This window comes from Echiichthys vipera (genome assembly GCF_963691815.1).
Source record: "Echiichthys vipera genome assembly, chromosome: 9".
In the NCBI taxonomy this organism is placed as follows: Eukaryota; Metazoa; Chordata; class Actinopteri; order Perciformes; family Trachinidae; genus Echiichthys; species Echiichthys vipera.
Window position 1 is genome coordinate 19074062 of NC_139834.1, and position 19849 is coordinate 19093910.

At 40.5% G+C, this 19849-nt stretch overlaps 2 protein-coding genes across 2 annotated transcripts; both read left to right on the forward strand.

Moving 5' to 3' along the window:
- The first annotated feature begins 4189 nt into the window (after nt 1–4189).
- On the forward strand, nt 4190–7938 carry sypl2b (synaptophysin-like 2b). Its single transcript, XM_083920903.1, has 6 exons — nt 4190–4340; nt 4488–4565; nt 5225–5343; nt 5469–5670; nt 6387–6578; nt 6674–7938. Exons 1-6 carry the CDS (start codon nt 4323–4325, stop codon nt 6794–6796), a joined length of 732 nt encoding a protein of 243 aa, XP_083777029.1. The 5' UTR covers nt 4190–4322; the 3' UTR covers nt 6797–7938.
- A 2225-nt stretch (nt 7939–10163) lies between these two features.
- Nucleotides 10164–16679, forward strand: atxn7l2b (ataxin 7-like 2b). Its single transcript, XM_083920535.1, has 10 exons — nt 10164–10281; nt 10886–10957; nt 11041–11377; nt 11857–12107; nt 12374–12456; nt 12670–12875; nt 13083–13263; nt 13474–13595; nt 15662–16309; nt 16470–16679. The coding sequence occupies exons 1-10, from the start codon at nt 10185–10187 to the stop codon at nt 16474–16476; spliced, it is 2004 nt and encodes a 667-aa protein (XP_083776661.1). The 5' UTR covers nt 10164–10184; the 3' UTR covers nt 16477–16679.
- The last annotated feature ends 3170 nt before the right edge of the window (nt 16680–19849 follow it).

Below are 19849 nucleotides of genomic sequence, written 5' to 3' on the forward strand. Positions count from 1 at the left end.
ACGACATGCTCTTTTTTATATTTATTTACTGTTGATATGTGTGTACTCATAGTGTTTTTGTGTGCTTTATTATGGAATCTCCGAACCAAATTGCATTGTACTTTTGTGCAGTGTCAAATAAAGTATCTATCTATCATCTATCTATCTATCTATCTATCTATCTATCTATCTATCTATCTATCTATCTATCTATCTATCTATCTATCTATCTATCTATCTATCTATCTATCTATCTATCTATCTATCTATCTATCTATCTATCTATCTATCTATCTATCTATCTATCTATCTATCTATCTATCTATCTATCTATCAAGATAGTATTAGTGTATAGTAGTTTTTTTTATAGTATTACAAATAATTCATTCACAGGTGCAAATGTCACTTTAAACCAATATATGTCAAAAAAAGCATGTGTGCTTTCACTTCTTTGTTTTTTATTTGTGTGTGTGATGACTTCAATAGTATTGTGTCTATGATATGTTGGTTTAATTTCTTTAATACGTACAAACTGCTGTACGATAGGCCTACATGAAACAATGTAACACATAACGTTAATTTCTTCACCTTTGTGCCACACTTCACTTTGTCAGGGATTAAACATCTGGGTCTAGTGTTGTTGTGGTCAGAGATTAAATCACATTGGATCTGAGTAATCTCTCCACCAGAACCGTCTTTCCATCCATACATTGAAGGGAAAAAACACTGGAGGAAACATTTCATTGCTAACTTTTATGGCTTTAAACAGCCTTGCCCCTAACAACGTTTTGGACGTACTGACCTGCTGATGACTCCCAGGTCACAGTTTGTTACAAAAGGTGGTCGCAGGCTTTTGCTATTATTGCCCCCTCACTATGAAACTATCTGCCTACTGAATTCAGACACACTAGCTTCTCTTAAATATACTCTTCTAACATTTCTTTTTGTGAAAGCTTTTGGAAACGTTTGATACACTCTTAATTATGATGTTTTTATTCCTATTTATTTGTTTCATTTTTTTCTGCCTTGTCTGGATGTGTTTTCTTTTGTAACATTGTTTAGAAAAGTGCTATATAAAGAAAGTTGTATTATCATTATTATTATTATTATTATTATTATTATATACAATATTATATCAAAAACATAATGGCACTTATTGGAACAAATAAACTATGTTGAAACAGATGATGAGTTGTCTTTTAATGCCATATATTTTGGAATAAATTATTTAATACATAGACATTAACACATTTTCTTGAATAAAGTATTTAATGTATGACTCTGTTCTCCAGTCTCACATAACCGAGGGGTGAGCTAGTGATTATGCTCATCAAAAAGAATTGGGTCAAAGGGGGCAACTTTGCATCATAATGGTCTTAACTCCTGTAAGTGAATTAGAGTTGATGCTTTTGGATAGCCTGCTGCATTCTTAAATTATATTTATTCATCTTGTTGAAATGCGTCATATAGTGTTCTTGATTCAATTTTATGCATGTGATGGGTCATAACAAACCCATGACTACTGGTCATGTGATACGGGGGGAAATCCTGTACCAATAGGCCTGGGGGATGCGCCTGACTGGACAGATACACACTAGAGACAACAAACTGTGATCCAAATGTAACAATATGCAGTTTAAAGTTTCCCTTGTAGTGTGCAGAGTCATCTCTGGTGTAAACTTTCATTTGCACAGGATGGGGCTTTGTTGCCTATAGCAGTGGGGCGGCTGAAACTGTTGGGAGAAGATGGGAGGATCTGATCAGATAGTCAAGTCATGCTTAGTACTTAGTAGCTTTTGGTGTGGCACAACCTGTTGGACGAGTTTGTAGCCTGTTACAACAACAAAGTGTCATCTCACCGCAGCCGAAAATAAAAAATCTGTTGAACAGGTTTCAATGAGCCTGATAAACCCCTGAAACCTTGAGTCCACGCCTTAACTGCACTCAAAAGTACCGTGCAGCTTCAGGAATATTCTGTGGGTGTATGAAGACTTGCTCGTGCTTTTCTTCATTCCCAAGCCAAACAATCTGATCTGTAGAGCAGCATTCCTCCACAAAGGCACTGTACAAATGGAGTTGCAGCCCCTCCCCCATGGCAGCCCAGTCAACTATTAAAAGGTGGAGAACAAAGCCACTCTTATTCCTTAGAGATGTGCTCCGTCAGGATGAGAACAGTGCATTTCTACAAGAACCAAGCTTTTCTGCCTGCACAGTGTATTGAGAGATGTAGGCAAATTAAGGGAGGGAACCAAGTGAAAATACATTTCAGTGCACACTGATGGGAGTCATGGGAAGCACATGGCTTGCTTTGAATAAAACAGGTTTGTTTAGTAATGCTCATGTAGTGGCTGCGGAAATGGCGTCCTCTAGTGAAAAGTAATTATAGTGCATTCACTTTAGGGCAGGGGTGTACAACCCTGCTCCTGGAGGGCCACTGTCCTGCATGTTTTAGGTTTCTCTCTGCTCCAACACACCTGATTCGAATGATGTGCTTGTTATCAAGCAACTGAAGCTTGTCACAGGTTTTAAAATTGTTACAATTAGGTGTGTTAGAGCAGGGAAAAACCTAAAACATGCAGGGCAGTAGCTCTCCTGGAGAAGGGTTGTACACCCCTGCGTTAGGGTATTTGTTGACATTTTTACCAGCTGTGGCAGCAACACTGGAAGTAAGGGTGTAGAAAGTAGGTGAGGGGCCTTAATTGTGATAACTGTGCAAGATGCAGTCCCCAAAGCAATTTCAGTCAAAAGATGCAGTCATGAAACCTTACAGGTGTGTTGTTGAATTCAAACTGAAGGCCGAGTTTAAAAAATCGGTGTGGTCCGAGCAAGGGCGGCGGAAGCTGAGGGTTGAAAGTAGGGAAGGGGCAATCTCAGAACCAATCAGCTACCTGTCCGATGGCAGATAAGCCTCTCGGGACAACGCATAATATTTCAGGCTCTCCAGCCTAGCGAGAGGATATCCGGGCCAAACTATCTGTTGTTTACTGTCCAATTAGCAACTTGAGACGCAATAATGGAGTTGGAGTTGAGAGACAGCATCTCTACAATGCATATGAATGCAGGTTAAATACAAATAAAATAAAAGCTAAGTCATCGACAGACAATAGCTCGCCGGTTCGTCATTGCATGACGGCCAATGCGTTCCGCCTCGTTTGCTCTTTACGTGCATGCAACTAAAGCGTACTCAAACGTGATTGGCAAATACTACTGGGAGAAACGGAAACTGCTCCCACTACCCAAATCTTGTCCTGTTGCCTACAGATTCTGTAGATTAGAGAAGGTGCGATTGCCCCACCACTTTACACCCCTGGCCCGATTTGGTGGCGCAGCTGGTGTGATCCTAGCTCAAGACAGTCTCTAGTGCAATTTTAAATTAAAAGGTTGCACTTGATCTTTTTTGGGGAAAAGAAATAGCAATGTCACATTCAGAATGTCTTGCTTTATTAAAAGTACAAAAGTATTAGCATCAGGGCGGACGGCGGGACACTGGTTAGAGCAGATCTCTCCATGTGAAGAGGCTGAAGGTCCTCGAGGCAGCGGCCGTGGATTCGACTCCGACCTGCTGCCCTTTGCTTCATGTCTCCCCCTCTATCACCCCATTTCCTGTCTGTCCTATATAGAAAAAAAGGCTTGAAAACTCCCAAAAAATAATCTTAAAAAAAAAAAGTATTAGCGTCAGAAAACACTTAAAGTAATTAACTCATTATGCAGAATGACCCATACTGGATTATCTGGATGCATAGGCCTAAATATGTAGCCTACATGACTTTAATGTTGCAGCTGCTGGGGCAAATTTGTATTATTAATATTATTTTATTATTATTATTATGTTGTATGAATAATCAAAACGTTTTTAAATAAATCTAGAGTCTGTAAAAAGAACAGAATTTGCTTTCAATATGTAGTGGAAAGCAGAAAGCAGCATATAGCTACTCTGAAAGAATACATGGCCTATTAGACATGGGTCTAAGACAGGAGTAATTAAGTTTGATCTTTGACTTAATTTTCAGGCTACTGTTTTAACAAAAGCATCTGAATACTTATCCGAGCATTACATCTTTAAGTGCGTATGGTATCCGTGTGAAGGACTATTAAGAAGACGTGCAGTAGCCCACACGGACCCACTAGCACCGTGGCCCCTCACCCTGTCCCAGCAGCGCCCCTGTCGACGCCTGAACGTCGGCGATCACGTGTCGTCTACTACGATTCGCTGAAGTTGGAGAAAAGTTTGACAAGCCTGAAGAAGGGAGGGAAAGAGAGAAAGAGAGGGAGTGAGAGCTGCCACAGACCCAGGAAAACAGACACATTATCGACGCCAACGGCTCCCTATCAACGGACACACGATGGAATCCGTCGCCCAGGTAACAGCGCTGACAGGAAGCGTGAATCGGTTAATGGCGCATACTTTTTCCCCCTTTCTCTTTTAGCAAACACACCTCACGTTAACTGCTTTTGCGTGTGGCTCCTTTAACGGCGTCTCTCTCGCATATGTGTGTGTTTCTCTACAGAAAGTGCTGTCTTCCGGATTCACTCTTGACTTAGGACCTCTGAAAGAACCGTTGGCGTTCATCCGTTTGCTAGAATGGGTAAGTTTGTCCAAATCTTTTTTTCCTTTACCATATGGCCTATGGCCGGGTATCTCTTATATACATGGGCTTTCCATGCCTCGGTAGCACAAATACCCTTCAAACTGATTATGCTGTTTGTCTTGTGACTTACTGGGACACTCTTTGACACCGTTGCTAAGTTAATACGGTTAGCTCAGCACTCCTGCATGTCAAACCACACGCTATGAGGCACACATTGATAGCGAATGTGTGTGTGAGCATGTTCAATGTAGCACCTGTAGCTATTCATCTGTGTTATAATGTAGAATATGCTTGTTTGTCTTTAGCCAAATACCATTATTTCAGCTTTTTCTAGCAGCCAGGTATTGCCATGTGTGCTTTCACTTTCAGATAACTAAAACATATCTAATAATAATAAATATTAGGATACATTTAATTTGTAAAGCACGTTTCATTATTAAAAAGCAATCCTAAAGTGCTACAGAGTTACTACTGCCTTTATATTTAGTAATGTTTCTGCTGTGTACTCAGCACATCGTTCACAGTGATGGCATCCGGTGATTAAGACGATTTCCTGTCAAAACTATGTTACATAAAAATAAAGGGAAGTGTGTGTGACAGTTTGATCAGCCCCCATTATGCTAACGTGTCTCCTCTTATCTTGCGTCTGGCTGCAGGTGTTCTCCATATTTGCCTTTGCTACGACCGGAGGTTACAGCGGCACAACCAGCATCAATGTCCAGTGCCTCGGTGGTCTCACTCAAGAAATAAAGGCAGACTTTAACTACCCATTCAGGTGTGTTTGTATGAGCTAACACAAACAGTGTCACACACCCCTGCACGGAGGAACCAGTTTCCTGGAAAGTGTGTCTTTACTTTAGGATGTTCATAATCAACAAAAACCTATCTGCCTTTACACAGGTTGATGCAGCATCCCTATAATGTTCCTGACTGCAAAGTCAATCAGACTACATCTCAGTTCTTCCTGACTGGAGACCACACATCCTCGGCCCAGTTTTACGTCTGCATTGGAGTGTTGGCCTTTCTCTACACCACCGCCACACTGGTTCTTTACTTGGGCTACCAGCACTTGTACAGGGAATCCAGTCGTGGCCCCACTGTGGTATGTTTGTCTGGATTCACCATATTTTTAAGTTGTGTCGGTGCTTAGCCGGCTCTGTAAATAGCCTGGATAGGAGCAAGATCAAATTTCACGTTGTGGATTTAGAGGAGCTTGTTTTTGAAGCTGCTGTAAAATCAGTCTTGGTACCACTGATCTGAATTGATGATTGAATGTAATTTTATCTATGCATGTAATATTTGTATTTATATTCAGGGTTTGAGTCAAATTCAAGCACATAAGGCACCTGAACCAAAACTTTCCAGAATATCTGGATATTTACATTAGAAACATTTAGTGCCCTTGGCAACTCATTCAGTCCGTTTACCTTGTCATTTAGGGAAATATTTAAAGATTTTTGGTTCACCAGAGCATGTTGAAAATTAAACATTTTTCAATGAATATAATCAAATGAAAGCATATTCCTATCCTTGAAAACAAATAGGTAAACTTTCAAGACTGTGTAGGAACCCTGTATAATGTTGTGTGTAAAATTTTGACGTCAGCTGCTTAATTTCATGGCGTCCACTTCATCCTGGAATCCATCTGGAGGTCGGAGAAAGTGCATTTAACAGAGTTGTGTAAATGAAACAGATGGATGGGCGTGGTTCCCAAGAAACATACTGCACTATGTAGTCTCAGTTCAAGAAAGCAACTTGAGTGGAGCTACCACTGTGGTCATTTTAATGGTTTTAAACGGATATTATTTCTTCTTTAAGGACCTTTTGGTGACTGCAGCCTTGGCCTTCTTGTGGTTGGCATCGTCCTCTGCCTGGGCTAAAGGTTTGACCGACGTGAAGTGGGCCACCAGTCCTGCACAAATTGTAACTGTACTTGAGGTCTGCAAGGATGTCAACAACAAGTGCACGCCAGGTGCTATGCCTCACATGGGCCGACTAAATGCCTCTGTGGTAAGTTGTATGCAAATGCCTTTTTTTTAAGACATGCTCAAACGTGGGCGTAACGATTGCCTGGGATATTTGACTTCTGACTTATTCTTTGGCAGATTTTTGGTTTTCTTAACCTAATCCTGTGGGGAGGCAACTGCTGGTTCATATACAAGGAAACACCTTTCCACAAATCAGCCAACCCGCCTGCAGATGTGGAGGGGGGAGTCGGACCATCGTAACTGCACAGCTTCATTTCCAAATTGTGTAACATGTTGGTTGAACGAGTCATTTTGGTATTAATTGTTAAGAAAAATAGTGTAGATTAGAGTATACATTTCCAACACTCCAAAAATATTTGCTAAGTATTAATTTCATATTTAGGGCTATGTTATCTCAAATGCATTCAGAACAGAACTAAAACTTGAGTTGTTTACAGTCAAATTAATTTGCAGTCAAAAATGTAATTCCCATAAATGCTCAGTTTGCATGTTTTATCATATTTATACTTTGGTGAGGTAGAGAAATCAAAGTGTCCATTGTCTCAAATGGTACTGCAGATGTGGACTATGTAGCCTCCTTGGTGATAAAATCCCAATGAAACTTCACTTTGTCCGCAAAAGTGTATTTCTGTACCATGAATCATTTCTGCCATCAGCATTTTCTAAAACAAAACAACTCAGGGCTGTTGAGGGTATTAAACACAAAATGGCTAATAAATATTAAATACTTTAAATGCCTTTTAGGATTATTTAAAAGTCTAGACCAAATATAATTCCAGTCCAATGCTAAGACAAACAATAGCCAACATGTAGTTAAGATAAATTAATGTTTAATTCAGTGGGAAATTAATCCAGTTGCCATTATGAGATTTTTTTATAATGGGTGAAAGCTTATCTTTTTCCTCTTTTTTGCTTTATGTTGCGTTTCATCATCTCACTGTGGAAGGCTTAATTTCTGTAGTCCAGCAGGTGAGTATTATGTTGAATGAAGTGGATCCAGTCAGAGCATGTTTGCACTTATTAGGCAGACATTTAAAACAAATAATTAAAAAAAGACCTCCAAGGCCATACAGCATTTCAAACCCAGTGTATTATAACTTGTATAGCCTTAGCCAGTGGTTTGTAACAACTAATCTCTAACCGGTTTTAACTGTTTTTCTTGCTTTTGCCTGGCTTCTACCTCCACTTTGTTGTCTGTACGAGCAAGCTGTTTTTCTATTACTCTATTTTCTACTTTGATGTAGCCTTGTATGATTCACAGTTTGATCCACCAATGTTTTGATAAAAGTGTCACATAACTGAGACTGCAGCTCCTGTTACAGCCCAGGAAGTTACTGCGTGGACATGAAATGCTGTGCATCATTAAAAGGACCTCCACTTGCTGTTTTGTGTTTGATTTGACGCCTGATTTCTTCACTGGCAGTAGCACGTACACTTACCGGACACAATGTTTTGATCAGACAGGTGAATAAGATCTTCAACCTCTCGCGCACTGAGCAGATTCACAAAGTTGACCGTAAAGTATTGATTCTGGATTCATTTTCTGTTTGGAAAAGTAAAAAAGATGTTTCCGTTTATTGTTGGTGTTTATTTATTTTACAGACAATACAAGAAACACTTTTGTCATGAAAAGAAGCCACGCTTTGGACTGGTTCTTCCTCTCCACCATGACTCCACGTTGCAAGTTTCCAGCAGCGTAGACATTCTAGTAAGACGTCATTGTTTTTGCAATGTGCAACTGTCAGAAAAACCTGACATTTATCAAAGGAATTGATTCGCTTGGAGGCATATAAATACGATTCTGGCTCTGACTCCAATTTGTTACCGGTTCTCATCTGGAACTGGCTCTGTATTCGAGTCAGTCGCCCTTCCTGTTTGTTAAGTTTTGAAGAGCTGGAACTTCATTTGTGCTGATTAGGCATTCAGCGAGGAAGGCCATGCAATGCAGTTTGACACTCACTAGGTGGCAGACATGCCGCTCCTGTCAGCCATCATCATCATCAGCTGACACAAGCCTGGAAATGAACCTCCTGACCCTCATCAGTCCAGTCAAGTGATCGATGTGTTAGTGAATCATTTTGAAAGCATCAGGGCCTGATCCATCACTGCTATATTACTGGATATTTTTCACTAAATGTTTTAATATTAAATAGATTAATAAGGGTACACATGTTTTTCTACCTGTGTGTTAAATCTCTCCACATTACATTTTTAATCAGAGAGATATTTCCTATTAGTGGTTGTGATGCAGATATGCGCTTAAACCCTACAAAGAAGCTCCAATTGAATTTCAAGTCTGTTGTCAGATGGCCCCTGAATCTCCAAATCAGCTGCTGGTTATAAAACAGAGTTGAGCAGATTGGCTGTGCGCACCATCTGTTAGGCCCTTCCCTGTAAATTTAGATTCCGATGTATGAAAGACTATAAATATATATTCCCTCAGTCATGGCTTATTTTTAGCCCCCTGCTCTAGGGAGTCTGACAAAATATGGTTTGGTAATTATTGAACGTGAAACATGAAAATATGTATTAACATGAACCAAGTATATTGTCAACAAAGTTAAATCTGCCTATTTGTGGAATTAAGAAATATTTAATTTTACATAATATTGTTGAAAGGCTTACTGGGCTTTAGGTAAAGAAATGTGAAGTGTCTCTTCCACATGCAGACCTATGGTTAAAGGTTGAATACAGAGAATAAGCAGAACACACCCATCTAGTGTCTCACGATCGTAGTTGCAACATCAAAAAATAATTCCACCACTCGGGTCGCCAGGTTTGTCAGACCCGGCCCAGCAGCCTACAGGAGACTGGAAAAAAGTATTGCAGGGTGTTTGACTGACAGTTAGCAATACTGTTACAGCTAAGTAAACATTAAAGTTAGTTAACTGATCAAGGAGAAACGTAGCCATTTGGGCGTGCGTTTTAATGCCGTTGAACTCCTTTATCTCAGTCCAAGTGAATGCTTGGCCTTTATTGACTCTGGTTTTTACCCGTCTCCCGTCACTCAGCTGCTGGAAGAATAAGCAGCTGTATGATCGGCAAACTCCATTTCACCCAGTGCCAGCCTACAGTAGCTGCACCAAACAACAGACAACCCTGGCATCCCACAATGCCGGACGCTATTGGCTGCTACAATGTAAACAGAACGTGACAAAGTCATTGTCAAACCCATAAAAAGATTTTAAAAACATTAATTCAGACTAAATGTTTTTTTTAAGGAATATACTTTCATTCTGTACCCCTCAAAACGCCCCGTGGGTGTATTCTTTTATTAAAAATATCAATTTTAATAAAGGTCACATATTCATGCTTTAAGTATGACGTATTTACTGTGCCCTCCATGTGTAGGTCCATGGTCAACATACAAACATGCTGTTTAAATCTATGAATATGTCAATAATTATTATTTTATTTGCTTATTATTGTTTACATAAAGAGGTATGTGTCGCTGCGTTGTCTTTCTTTGACATGCACATATTAAGGTAGCTCTTTCGCTAAGGGTCCTTGGGCTCCACCTGACCATAAAAAGGTCCCCACTGTGAGGACAACGCGGCCGCGAGCTTTGTGAAGCGGATGTGAGGCGCGTGAACTGACGGTATCACCTCGTGAGCGCGCAAGAGCAGCAATGGCCGCTGTGGATCGGCGAAATCCTAATCTCGACGATTTTGTCGGATTAAACTGGAGTTGTTGGGTAGATAGGGTGAATGTTTTACCATCTGACGGTGAGTCGCACTCCCTGACCCCCGGACCTGGTTCTCCTCGTGCTACAGAGCTCGTGTCCAGTGATTTATTTGTTGTTAACATGCACACATAGAGAGCGGCATACAGGGCGACCCAAACAAAAGACCCGCTGGGTCCTAGTGCATTGTGAGTTTGCTAGGGATGTTAACTGGCAACAGACAAAAGCACTAATTGCCTTAATTCAATGCCATTTTGTAATGTAGTGGTAAATCACGCGATAATAAATGCAACGCGAACTGCTCACCTGTGTGGATACGGTCATCCGTTAGCGTCACCCTGTACGCCACTGCCACCAAACAGCACCAACGTTACTTAAGTAGGATTTGTCCGCTTTACCTTACTAGCCAGCAGCTTCGACTGTACCGCAAAACAGAGGAGTTGTTGTTGTAAGTGATGATTGTATCAAGGTTTTTATCTAGTTAACTGAAATCTGGAGAAACCATTAAATCTGGAGCAAGGACTCATGTGAACAGCCTGTTCCGTGTTTCACTCTGGATAACAGTAAACCTGCTTCTTGGATGATGCCACAGGAATGTCCCCATCCCAATTTAAATCAATGCTGAACGATGTTTGCCTTTCATGCAGCTGGTTCCAATGTTGAAGACAGCAGCAAGTATGGGAGGAAGCGCTCTGAGACCATGACCCTCAGGAAAGAAGGTGACTCAATCACTCTTGAGCACACTCACCACCACCTCAGGTTCATGAATGCCACTTTAACTCTCTTGCATTCTCCTCTACAGATATGCACACATTTGGCCACTGCCCAGCACACGATGACATCTACCTGGTGGTGTGCAGCCACTGTGGTCAGGTGGTGAAGCCTCAAGCCTTTGAGAAGCACTGTGAGAGGCGGCACGGTCCTCTCGCTAAGTTGTGTGCACAGTCTTCTACTTTGGCTCCACGGCAGCGACCTCGCCCTGCTCGCGCTCCTTCAAATCATTCCGCCACTGGAGAGAGGCAGAAAGATGGCAGGTGTCGTAAAGCCATGGCCTCCTCCTCAACCGCAGCAGCAGCAGCAGCAGCATCATCACCGGCACACCAGCACAGGCCCAGCAAGGCCCAGAAGGAGGCAGTGAGGTGCTGTTTGAGATTGTTTACTTCATGTCAACACAGGGAAATTGTTCTGATTTAAGAGATAAGATCTTTACCAAGACCATTGCTTAACTTGTTGTTTAGTTTGACTTGAATACATCCCAGTTACCACCTTTTTAAAAAAAAAAAAAAAAAAGTTGTTTTTTGCAAAATAAAACTAACTAAAGCTAAAGAAGAGCATTTGTTTTTATCCTGGAAGAACAGACATTGAATGCTGTAACTACAGTCATTTTTTTTTAAGTTCAACACGTCACTGACATTGGTGGCGGAGCTTCAAAGAACCACTGTACACAACAAATTGTGTCTAACATACGAAATCAATCAGATCCAAGTCAGTTTTTATGCAATTTGGAACCTGCATAAACTTGAGTTCAGTCGCCTATTTTTTTTAAAAACTCAATCATGCATTGCAGAAATTTCATAAATTCATATTAAAGTTTGCTTTCCTCGAACTATCTCTGCAGTTTTCCTTCAGTGGAGAAGTTCCCTCAGGAGAACGCTCCCCTCCCACACCACTCCTCCTCCTCGTCCACCACGCCTCGCCCCAGGGTCCCTCCGTGGCACTCAGGACCCCTGCCCCCTGGCCACTGTTCCTCCTCCACTTCTCAATCAGAGAGACCTTCAGTGCAGAAGCCCACAACTGGGCAGTCCAGTGAGTCTCACAGTCCTCTGCGGGGAACGAGAACCTACAGCCGGATTTACAAAAACATCAATAGTAAGTCTGCTGTTTATACATCAAGGTATACATCTACCTAGTCTCCTTACTGTCAGGGACCATTGAACATTAAGTGTGTAAGCCTGGGTCTGGTATACAGCAGTATTTACGTCTATGTGTAATAATATATATGATAGTTGTCTATTATTTTGTTTTTGAAAAATGACCATGTGGTCTTCTGTGATCCCTCCACCAGCATGGATCATGTTGATCTCCTGTGTCCTGCTGTTGCTCACTCACTACTGTGTTTGCTTTCTTTCCCATAGAGAAAGAATGTGAGCTGAACAAACAGTGCAGCGTTCTGGATCCAGAGAGGAAGAAGCTGTGCAGCCAGGAGCTTATATGCAATGTAAACCCTCAGTGACTTGTCATGTTTTTGTCCACTATTGTTACCAGTATCCCGATCGTTGTTCATTATTAACAAACGAATGAGTCTGTTGTCCTAATGGTTGCATGTATTACTTCATACAGAAACATAGATTATTATATCATTATTTTTTCCACAAGGGGGATAATGCCTGTTTTTTTTTTTCTCCTCCCCTGTGCTGTTCTCTCTACACAGACTGATTCCATCCACCAGCAGCAGAAAGCATCAGGAAGGACTAAGACCTCTGATCATTTGGCAGAAGAGCACAAATCAGCCTCTGCGGGTCGAGATATGGAGCATCTACTTGTCAAATCAAAAGACAACAAACAATATCTGGAGGCTTTTGAAGAGAAAATAACTCAGAGCAGTAAAAACATCAAAAGCAACTGCCACATTCTCAGGTATGAGATGTGTTTTTTCATATGAAAAAGGTTTATTTAATTCACCACAACACCTCTTGAGTAACTTTTACAAACTTTTGCTGGAAATTAAATGTTGGAATGTTGAAGATGGTACCATCATGATGTTAACAAGTTTCTATGAGTATTTTTTCGTGTTTATCTATTTTCTTTAGCATTTTCATGTTTTGTATTCTCTTGCCTTCAAAGCAGGTCTGGGGACCCGCCAGTAAGCATTGTAGAGGAGGAAGGTGGCAGCACTGTGGAAGTGGAGGCACAGCCTCAACATGCCTTCAACCAGAGCCTGCTGTCAGGCGAGGAGAGTGAAGATGACCAGCAGGAGGAAGCCACAGACCTGTCTGCCAGACCCAGGCACCCCAAACCTCTCAGGGTGGGTGCAGAGATAGTATAGTGCAAATGTAGTTTTGTATGTTTGTTTTAAAGTGAAAAATGTAATTTTAAGTAGTTGTGATGTATGAATTTAGAGTGAAAAGCTCTGGGCTGATTTAGTTTCCTTTTCTCCATAAAAAGGGTGGGGCTCATTAGATTTGTCTATTATTGTTGTTAAACTCGGTGTTTACAAAGTGTTTCTGTTCTGTAGCTATGCACTTTTGGGTGCCATACATTGGGTTGCAGCATCTTCACCTTTGACCGGCGTTTGCACCACCTGCGGTTTGCCCTCAGTGCCATGATGGAGCACCATGTCAGCACACACTTGTGGAAGTGAGTATCACGACTCTAAACTATAGAAATGTCCCTTATTTGAGCATGAGAAGATGAAGAAATGAGTTGCTCAGTGATAAGGGAGACACCGAGCCAGGATCCATAAGAAAAAACCCATAGTCCCTTTATTGGATGGAGAAAAAAAACAGGTTGATCTTATAATTTGAAGATGAAAAAAACAAACATTGATTGCTTTGCCAAGCTGCTTGGTTTTCACAAAATCAATAGAAGAATTCCTTTATTAGTCCCGCGATTTGGGAAATTCAATTATCACTCTTATTATTTTTTCATTTTACACACACACAAGCCCAAAATACACACACATGCTCAGACAGGACCTATATACATGCAACCAATGGAGAGATGTTAAAGCGAGGGGGCTGCCAGTGACCGGCGCCCCGAGCAGTTGGGGGTTCGGTGCCTTGCTCAACAGCACCTCGGCAATAAACAGACTTCATAAAAACTTTAGGGTATTTGTCTGCTTCAAGGGTATAAATGGAATCACTGAAGCAGGTAGTTGTACAAACTTACAGTTTTTCTCGATTGATAAGACACATTTCTTGAAAGCTTCTCTCCTTTTCTCTAAACTGTGAACACAAACCCCAATTTTCAAGCTACATTCACAAAACCTCAGACTCTTCTTGCAAAGCCAAACTTTCACCTCAAAACAGTTCAATCTGTGCCCAGAACTGAACTTTGTCAAATCGTGCCCCAAGTCAATCAAAATTAAAAACACTACTGAGCAGTCACTAAACACTACATAGAAAAATAGAAAACACAACGCTCAGGACATGAAGCTGAATGCATGTTGCAAAAAAAAACCCTTTGCATTTAGCACTTGTACACAAAGACAAAAAACAAATCTTATGCATTTACACGCAGCACTTGTACAAAACAAACAGAAATCGTACGCATTTGCCACTTGTGTACATGTGCCACCTGTCCTCCCACCCCCATGTGGCAGTCTTTCAATTCTACAAAAAGAGAACATGCATGGAGAATGCAAACATGCAAAATATACATGGAATACTAGGCCTACAGACAGTTAGACTAACCCTCCTTTACAATACTACAGTACACTGGCACAGTGATGTACTGAATCATATATTTACTTACAGTATACTGTGGTACAGTATATACTGTAACATGTCATACAGTAATTTGCTCTCAACATGTACATACTGTACTATAATGTCAAAAAAGATAATTACCTATTCTCTTCTCTAAATCTTCGGATTATGGTGGACACAGTGAATCTACCGATGTTTGGTTGTACCCTTTGTCCGGCCTCCCTCGTGCTCATACCATGGACAAGAACATGGTCAATCACAGTAGCTCTGATTTCATCAGATATTACTGTTCTTTGTCTTCACTGACTACCTTGACCACCTCGACCTCCTCTCACACAAACTCTTCCTCTCAGATTTCTATCCATTGTAGTGCCTCACAAATCAGTTCTCTCTGAACTGACTTTATATATTCCCTCACATCATTATCCACAAGTGTGATCAATTTTGAGTTGTTGTGTTCAAGTAGTGACAACCGTGCTTTAATTGTGTTTGACTTTTGGCACCTGTGTTCACCATTATGCAGCACATGTGAATCACAATGAAAATGTCTTGGGAAGTTGTCTAAACAGGTGAAAAGTGCTCATGGTTTTGCCAAAAGAGTGATTGATTCAATCAGTGTGTTCAGGCAACAGAGAAATTAGTTCAGACAACAGGGTTTAGTGTTTTAGCTATTGAAAAAAACTGTAATCCCAGGAATGTTAACTTAGATTATCGAGTGGCTGATCCTCCCAAATGTGTCTCATAACAAAATGTGGCGGCAGCTGATCCAGAACCACATCAGGGTAAGTTCAATTAAATTTTATTTATAGTGCCAAATCATAACAAAAGTTATCTCAGGACACTTTACAGACTAGGTATAGACCACACTCTGACTTATTTATGATTTACATAGACCCAACAATGTAAGTGAAGATATATTGGACTTTTTTCTTTTTTTTCATTTACATGAAGCACAGTGATCCTAATCAGCTTCATGTTTTCCCCTTTAACTTGCAGGAAAATGCCTCAAGTATCATCAGGTCTCAGGTCACGTCATGTCACACCTCCTACTGGAGGATCACCAGTCAGGACTGGGACCAGGCCTTCCAAATCCACTGGCTCCCTCAGCCTGGAGTCTACCTCACTGGGACACCTGGAAACCAAAACCGGTCAACACAACTCCCACAATAGCAAACCGCCTTCTTCCACCACCTCTGCGAGACTTGGGCAGGGCCGACAGCGGGACCGTGTTTCGCCGGCCAGCAAGAATATTCTAACGGAGGAGGAGCTTATGCAAGATGCAAGTGCAGCGCAGAAAGCTGCCAAGCTTTCGCACATTGCAGAGGACAAATCCTCCAAATACAGCAGGGATCCCCCCCTCAACGAGAAGGGCCAGCCACACATCCCTTCCTCTCAAGGACCAATAAATGGTACCTTCTCACATGGAAAGAAGCCATGTCCTTCTCCCCACCGCTCCCCCCGCCGGGGAGGAAAGCCTCCAGGGAACCAGAAGGTGGTGGACTACGACCACAGGGGTCTTGCCCAAAAGCGCAAAGGCAGCAATGAGTCAGCACCCCTTAGCTCTTCACAATCTAGGACCTCCAAGTGTCAACGCTCGGAAACGCAAGTGCTTTGGGCCTGGAGTAAAGATCCGAATCCTAAGGAGTGAGTAGTCTAGCTAGCTATGGCATGCAATACTATTGGTGGCTTCCCATCAGTGTGTTCTGATGATGTAGAATGACATTGAGGACGTTCTGATTGTGTGTTTTAACAACATTGAATGAATTTGTGGGTGACAGTTGTTGTTTACCTTTTTTCTTCACAGCCAATAAAGAGGCCAGCCTTAAAAAGACCACTTGGAGAAGAGGCCTCCTGCATGCATTGTGTGTCTGTGTGTGTCTGTGTCTGTGTGTCTGTGTTCACATGTTTATATCTTTACATTATTATGCACAGATGTCAGGAAAAAATGTGTGCATGTTAACGTATGTGTTTTTTTGCCAAATGTCTATTTTTCCACGTGACTTAAGTCTCAGTTTGTTACCTGTGTAAGAATGTAAAAATACCTCAATCTACGCATCATGCTGCTAAAGTGAAAAGTCATTTCATGGAAAAAAAAATAAAAAAAATCTTGAATCCTTCTAAACACGTGTCCTTTGTTATTTTACTGTGGTTCTGTAAGTGTCCAGATTGCTGTTTTGATCATTTTGGATTGGAGACAGTTTAAATTATCCAGTCCAAAAACCACAGAAATTAGAGGCATTGTGAAACAATATTTTACGATTGACCTCATTTTTGTGGCTTGGATGATTTTAATCTGTGTTTACAATATCTTCATATCTCTGATCAAGGTAAGGTTGACTGAAACATCGTTGGTAATAGTCAGTGAGATGTCTTTTTTTGTTTTTTTTACATTTATACTGTACAATTTGTGTTGTGCTCGTCACACTGTATGTTTCAGTATTTGAAGTTTTAAATTCTATATGCATCATACTTATGTTCCCTGCATCAAGTGGTTTCATATGAAATAAATTTAGAAAAACATTAACTGAACTGGCTACTGTCCGTACAGTTGTATAATACTTTGTTAAAATTGTGAATTCCTGTTGACTGTTCATGGTTTAGATATGTCCAGTAAATGTCGGTATCTAGATACAGACTTGCGCTACCTAATTTTACCACAAGATGGTGTTAGGTCATCAATGTTGCTCCCCAGAAGACACAGCCTCAAGTTATATAACCACACACTGTATATTAACCTACTTTTAGTCTGTTATTTTGTGGTCATGTGCCAGGAAATAAAAAGAAACTTAAATCTGTTCATCATGAACAGTTATAATTTGAAGGGAGTTTATATTTGACACACATCTATCTACAGCTCTGATGAAATGTATAGCTCAAATTCAGTTACAACTAAGGAAACGCATGGTTTCATGTCTAAATATCCCATAATGGTTACTTTATTTATTGTGTTTGCAACTCTACTTTAGTTGTAGTCATTTTGGCAAAATGTCACGGATTTGTCCTTTAAAATACTCTATGATGTATCAGCCACAAATATTTAGAAATAAATGAATACAGGAACATGTCACGGACCATTTCTGGAAACAGTGAGAGAAAACAGTAAAAATGAAGTCTGCACAGAGGGATCATTTTGATCTTTTTATTAAGTCAAATGATCACTATTCTTTATTTTTAATGCCTTCTACATTGCACCTATCCTGCAGTCAGAGAAGCTCTTAAGCGAACCATGCAAAGCCATTCCACTTTAGCTGCAAGACCTTTCAGACTTTATGGCAGTGACCAACCAGCTCATCCTTGAAGAAGTGCTCAATAAACCCGGTGCTTAAAGGCTTTTTAATGCTTCATTCTTGTGGACACTTATAGTTGCAAATTGTTAAAGCAGCAAGCTTTTAGCCCCACCACCTCAAGGATATTTCCGTAACTGCTACTACATACATTGTCAGATGAACAGAGAAGGATGTATGTCAGGCAGAGACTTTCCCTTCCCTAATCTGTGAGAACTGATCATTAAGGGAACAGTTAATGCACTGTTAATGCAAATAGCAAAGGGTCTGTGAACCGCACAGAGCTCAGACCAAAGACATTGTCTTATTAATGCTGCAAATGTGGAAACATTTGCATATCATATTACATTAAAACTTAAAACTGACATAGTCCTGAGAAGATTTATTTACCCTCTGACTTCAAATCCATTCAAAATTGTATTGTTTCAGGAATTCATTGGTGTGCGTGGAGAGATCTCTTGATTTTCCTACATCCCTGGCATTTATAAAAAAGAATCTTTGAGTTCTCTTATAGACAGAAAGGTTTTTACTTTAATTGTTATAAAGTCATCTGACGCAGCCACCAATCTGATAAAGCTGTGCTTTCTTCTTGAAGACCTTATGGCTTTATGATACTGACTGAAAATAATTGGCGGCTACATACTCACTGCCCATCAGGATGAATCAGTAATTTCAAAACTGGCCTTCCTTTTATGCAGTTTTTTTACACGTTCAATAGATATTTTCTGTCTAACTGTATTGTTCAGCAGAGTCAAGTGTAAAATACATCATATGTCAATAAAAAACTAAACCCCAACCCTTAAAAAATAAACATTTATGGTCCAAGACTTGAATGTTGAAACAACAACAGTAGCAGAGCGGTAGACGAAATGCAAAAATGATCAACAACATCAGATTATACAAGAATACAGTCAGTACACTGGTAGAACATAGCATAACACAACTAATCAATACTGAACACAGAAAAGCGAGTCTTAATATATATACTGTATATACTGTATATATAGATATATATAGGAAGGCAGATTTGCTTTGGAGAGAACAAAGCCACTCTTCTTCTCTATGTTAGGACCATCAATAGCACTTAGTTTTTCTCTGTACAGAACTGAAACGTGTAATTTGAGTGAAAACCCGGAGAAGAAGACAGCCCATTAGTAATGGCAGATTAAAATCGATTGACACTGGGTTATGTTGGAGCAAACGCGTGCTATCATCTTGACGGTTTGGCAGTTCACGGTGTGCTATTCAAGGGCCATAACATTGGTGTATGATTTTGAGTTTTAGCCATTTCAGATTCTGTAACTGATGCTGCCTTAAGTGGCTTTAAATCCAAAAGGTTTAGGATTGAGCCCATGATGAGAAAGCTGAGAGCAGCACATATATCTAAATTCTAGAGACCAACATTTAGCAGTCGCATACATAAAAATGGGGTGGATTCTTCGTCAATGGCAGCCTGTCAGAAGTAGTGCTAAATGTGGCTTTATTTTAATGCGTCTTGTGGTATTTTGGCTATTTTTCCACCTGGTATTCCTTTGAGTGAGAGAGTGGAATGATTCACACACCACCTCTCGGATAAGTGTGACTTCCTTTTCTCACCCACACACAGAAGACAGAACTGTGAATATAACATTAATTTGCGTAAAAACCTATTGCACTCAGAAAGGTGATCATTTGAGAGCTAAACTGACCTCTGTTTGTGATTTTACATACCTATATGCTTTTATGTGCACTGTGGTTTTGAGGTGGAAAACTAAAAAGGAATTGAGCAAGAAATTCTAACATTATTCTTTCCAAGCTTTTATACTTTCATATGACTCAGTAGGAGAGCAAATGTTCAATGAAAGTTACAGGCATTTCCCTCATAAACAAATTAAAGACTACTTAAAGGGCATTGCATGCT

Coding starts and splice junctions, on each gene's coding strand:
- sypl2b (XM_083920903.1), top strand. Junction 5,671..6,386: donor CCAGTCGTGGCCCCACTGTG/GTATGTTTGTCT, acceptor TTCTTCTTTAAG/GACCTTTTGGTGACTGCAGC. Junction 6,579..6,673: donor GCCGACTAAATGCCTCTGTG/GTAAGTTGTATG, acceptor ATTCTTTGGCAG/ATTTTTGGTTTTCTTAACCT.
- atxn7l2b (XM_083920535.1), top strand. CDS start 10,185: ATGGCCGCTGTGGATCGGCGAAATCCTAATCTCGACGATTTTGTCGGA. Junction 11,378..11,856: donor GCCCAGAAGGAGGCAGTGAG/GTGCTGTTTGAG, acceptor CTATCTCTGCAG/TTTTCCTTCAGTGGAGAAGT. Junction 12,876..13,082: donor AGCAACTGCCACATTCTCAG/GTATGAGATGTG, acceptor TTGCCTTCAAAG/CAGGTCTGGGGACCCGCCAG.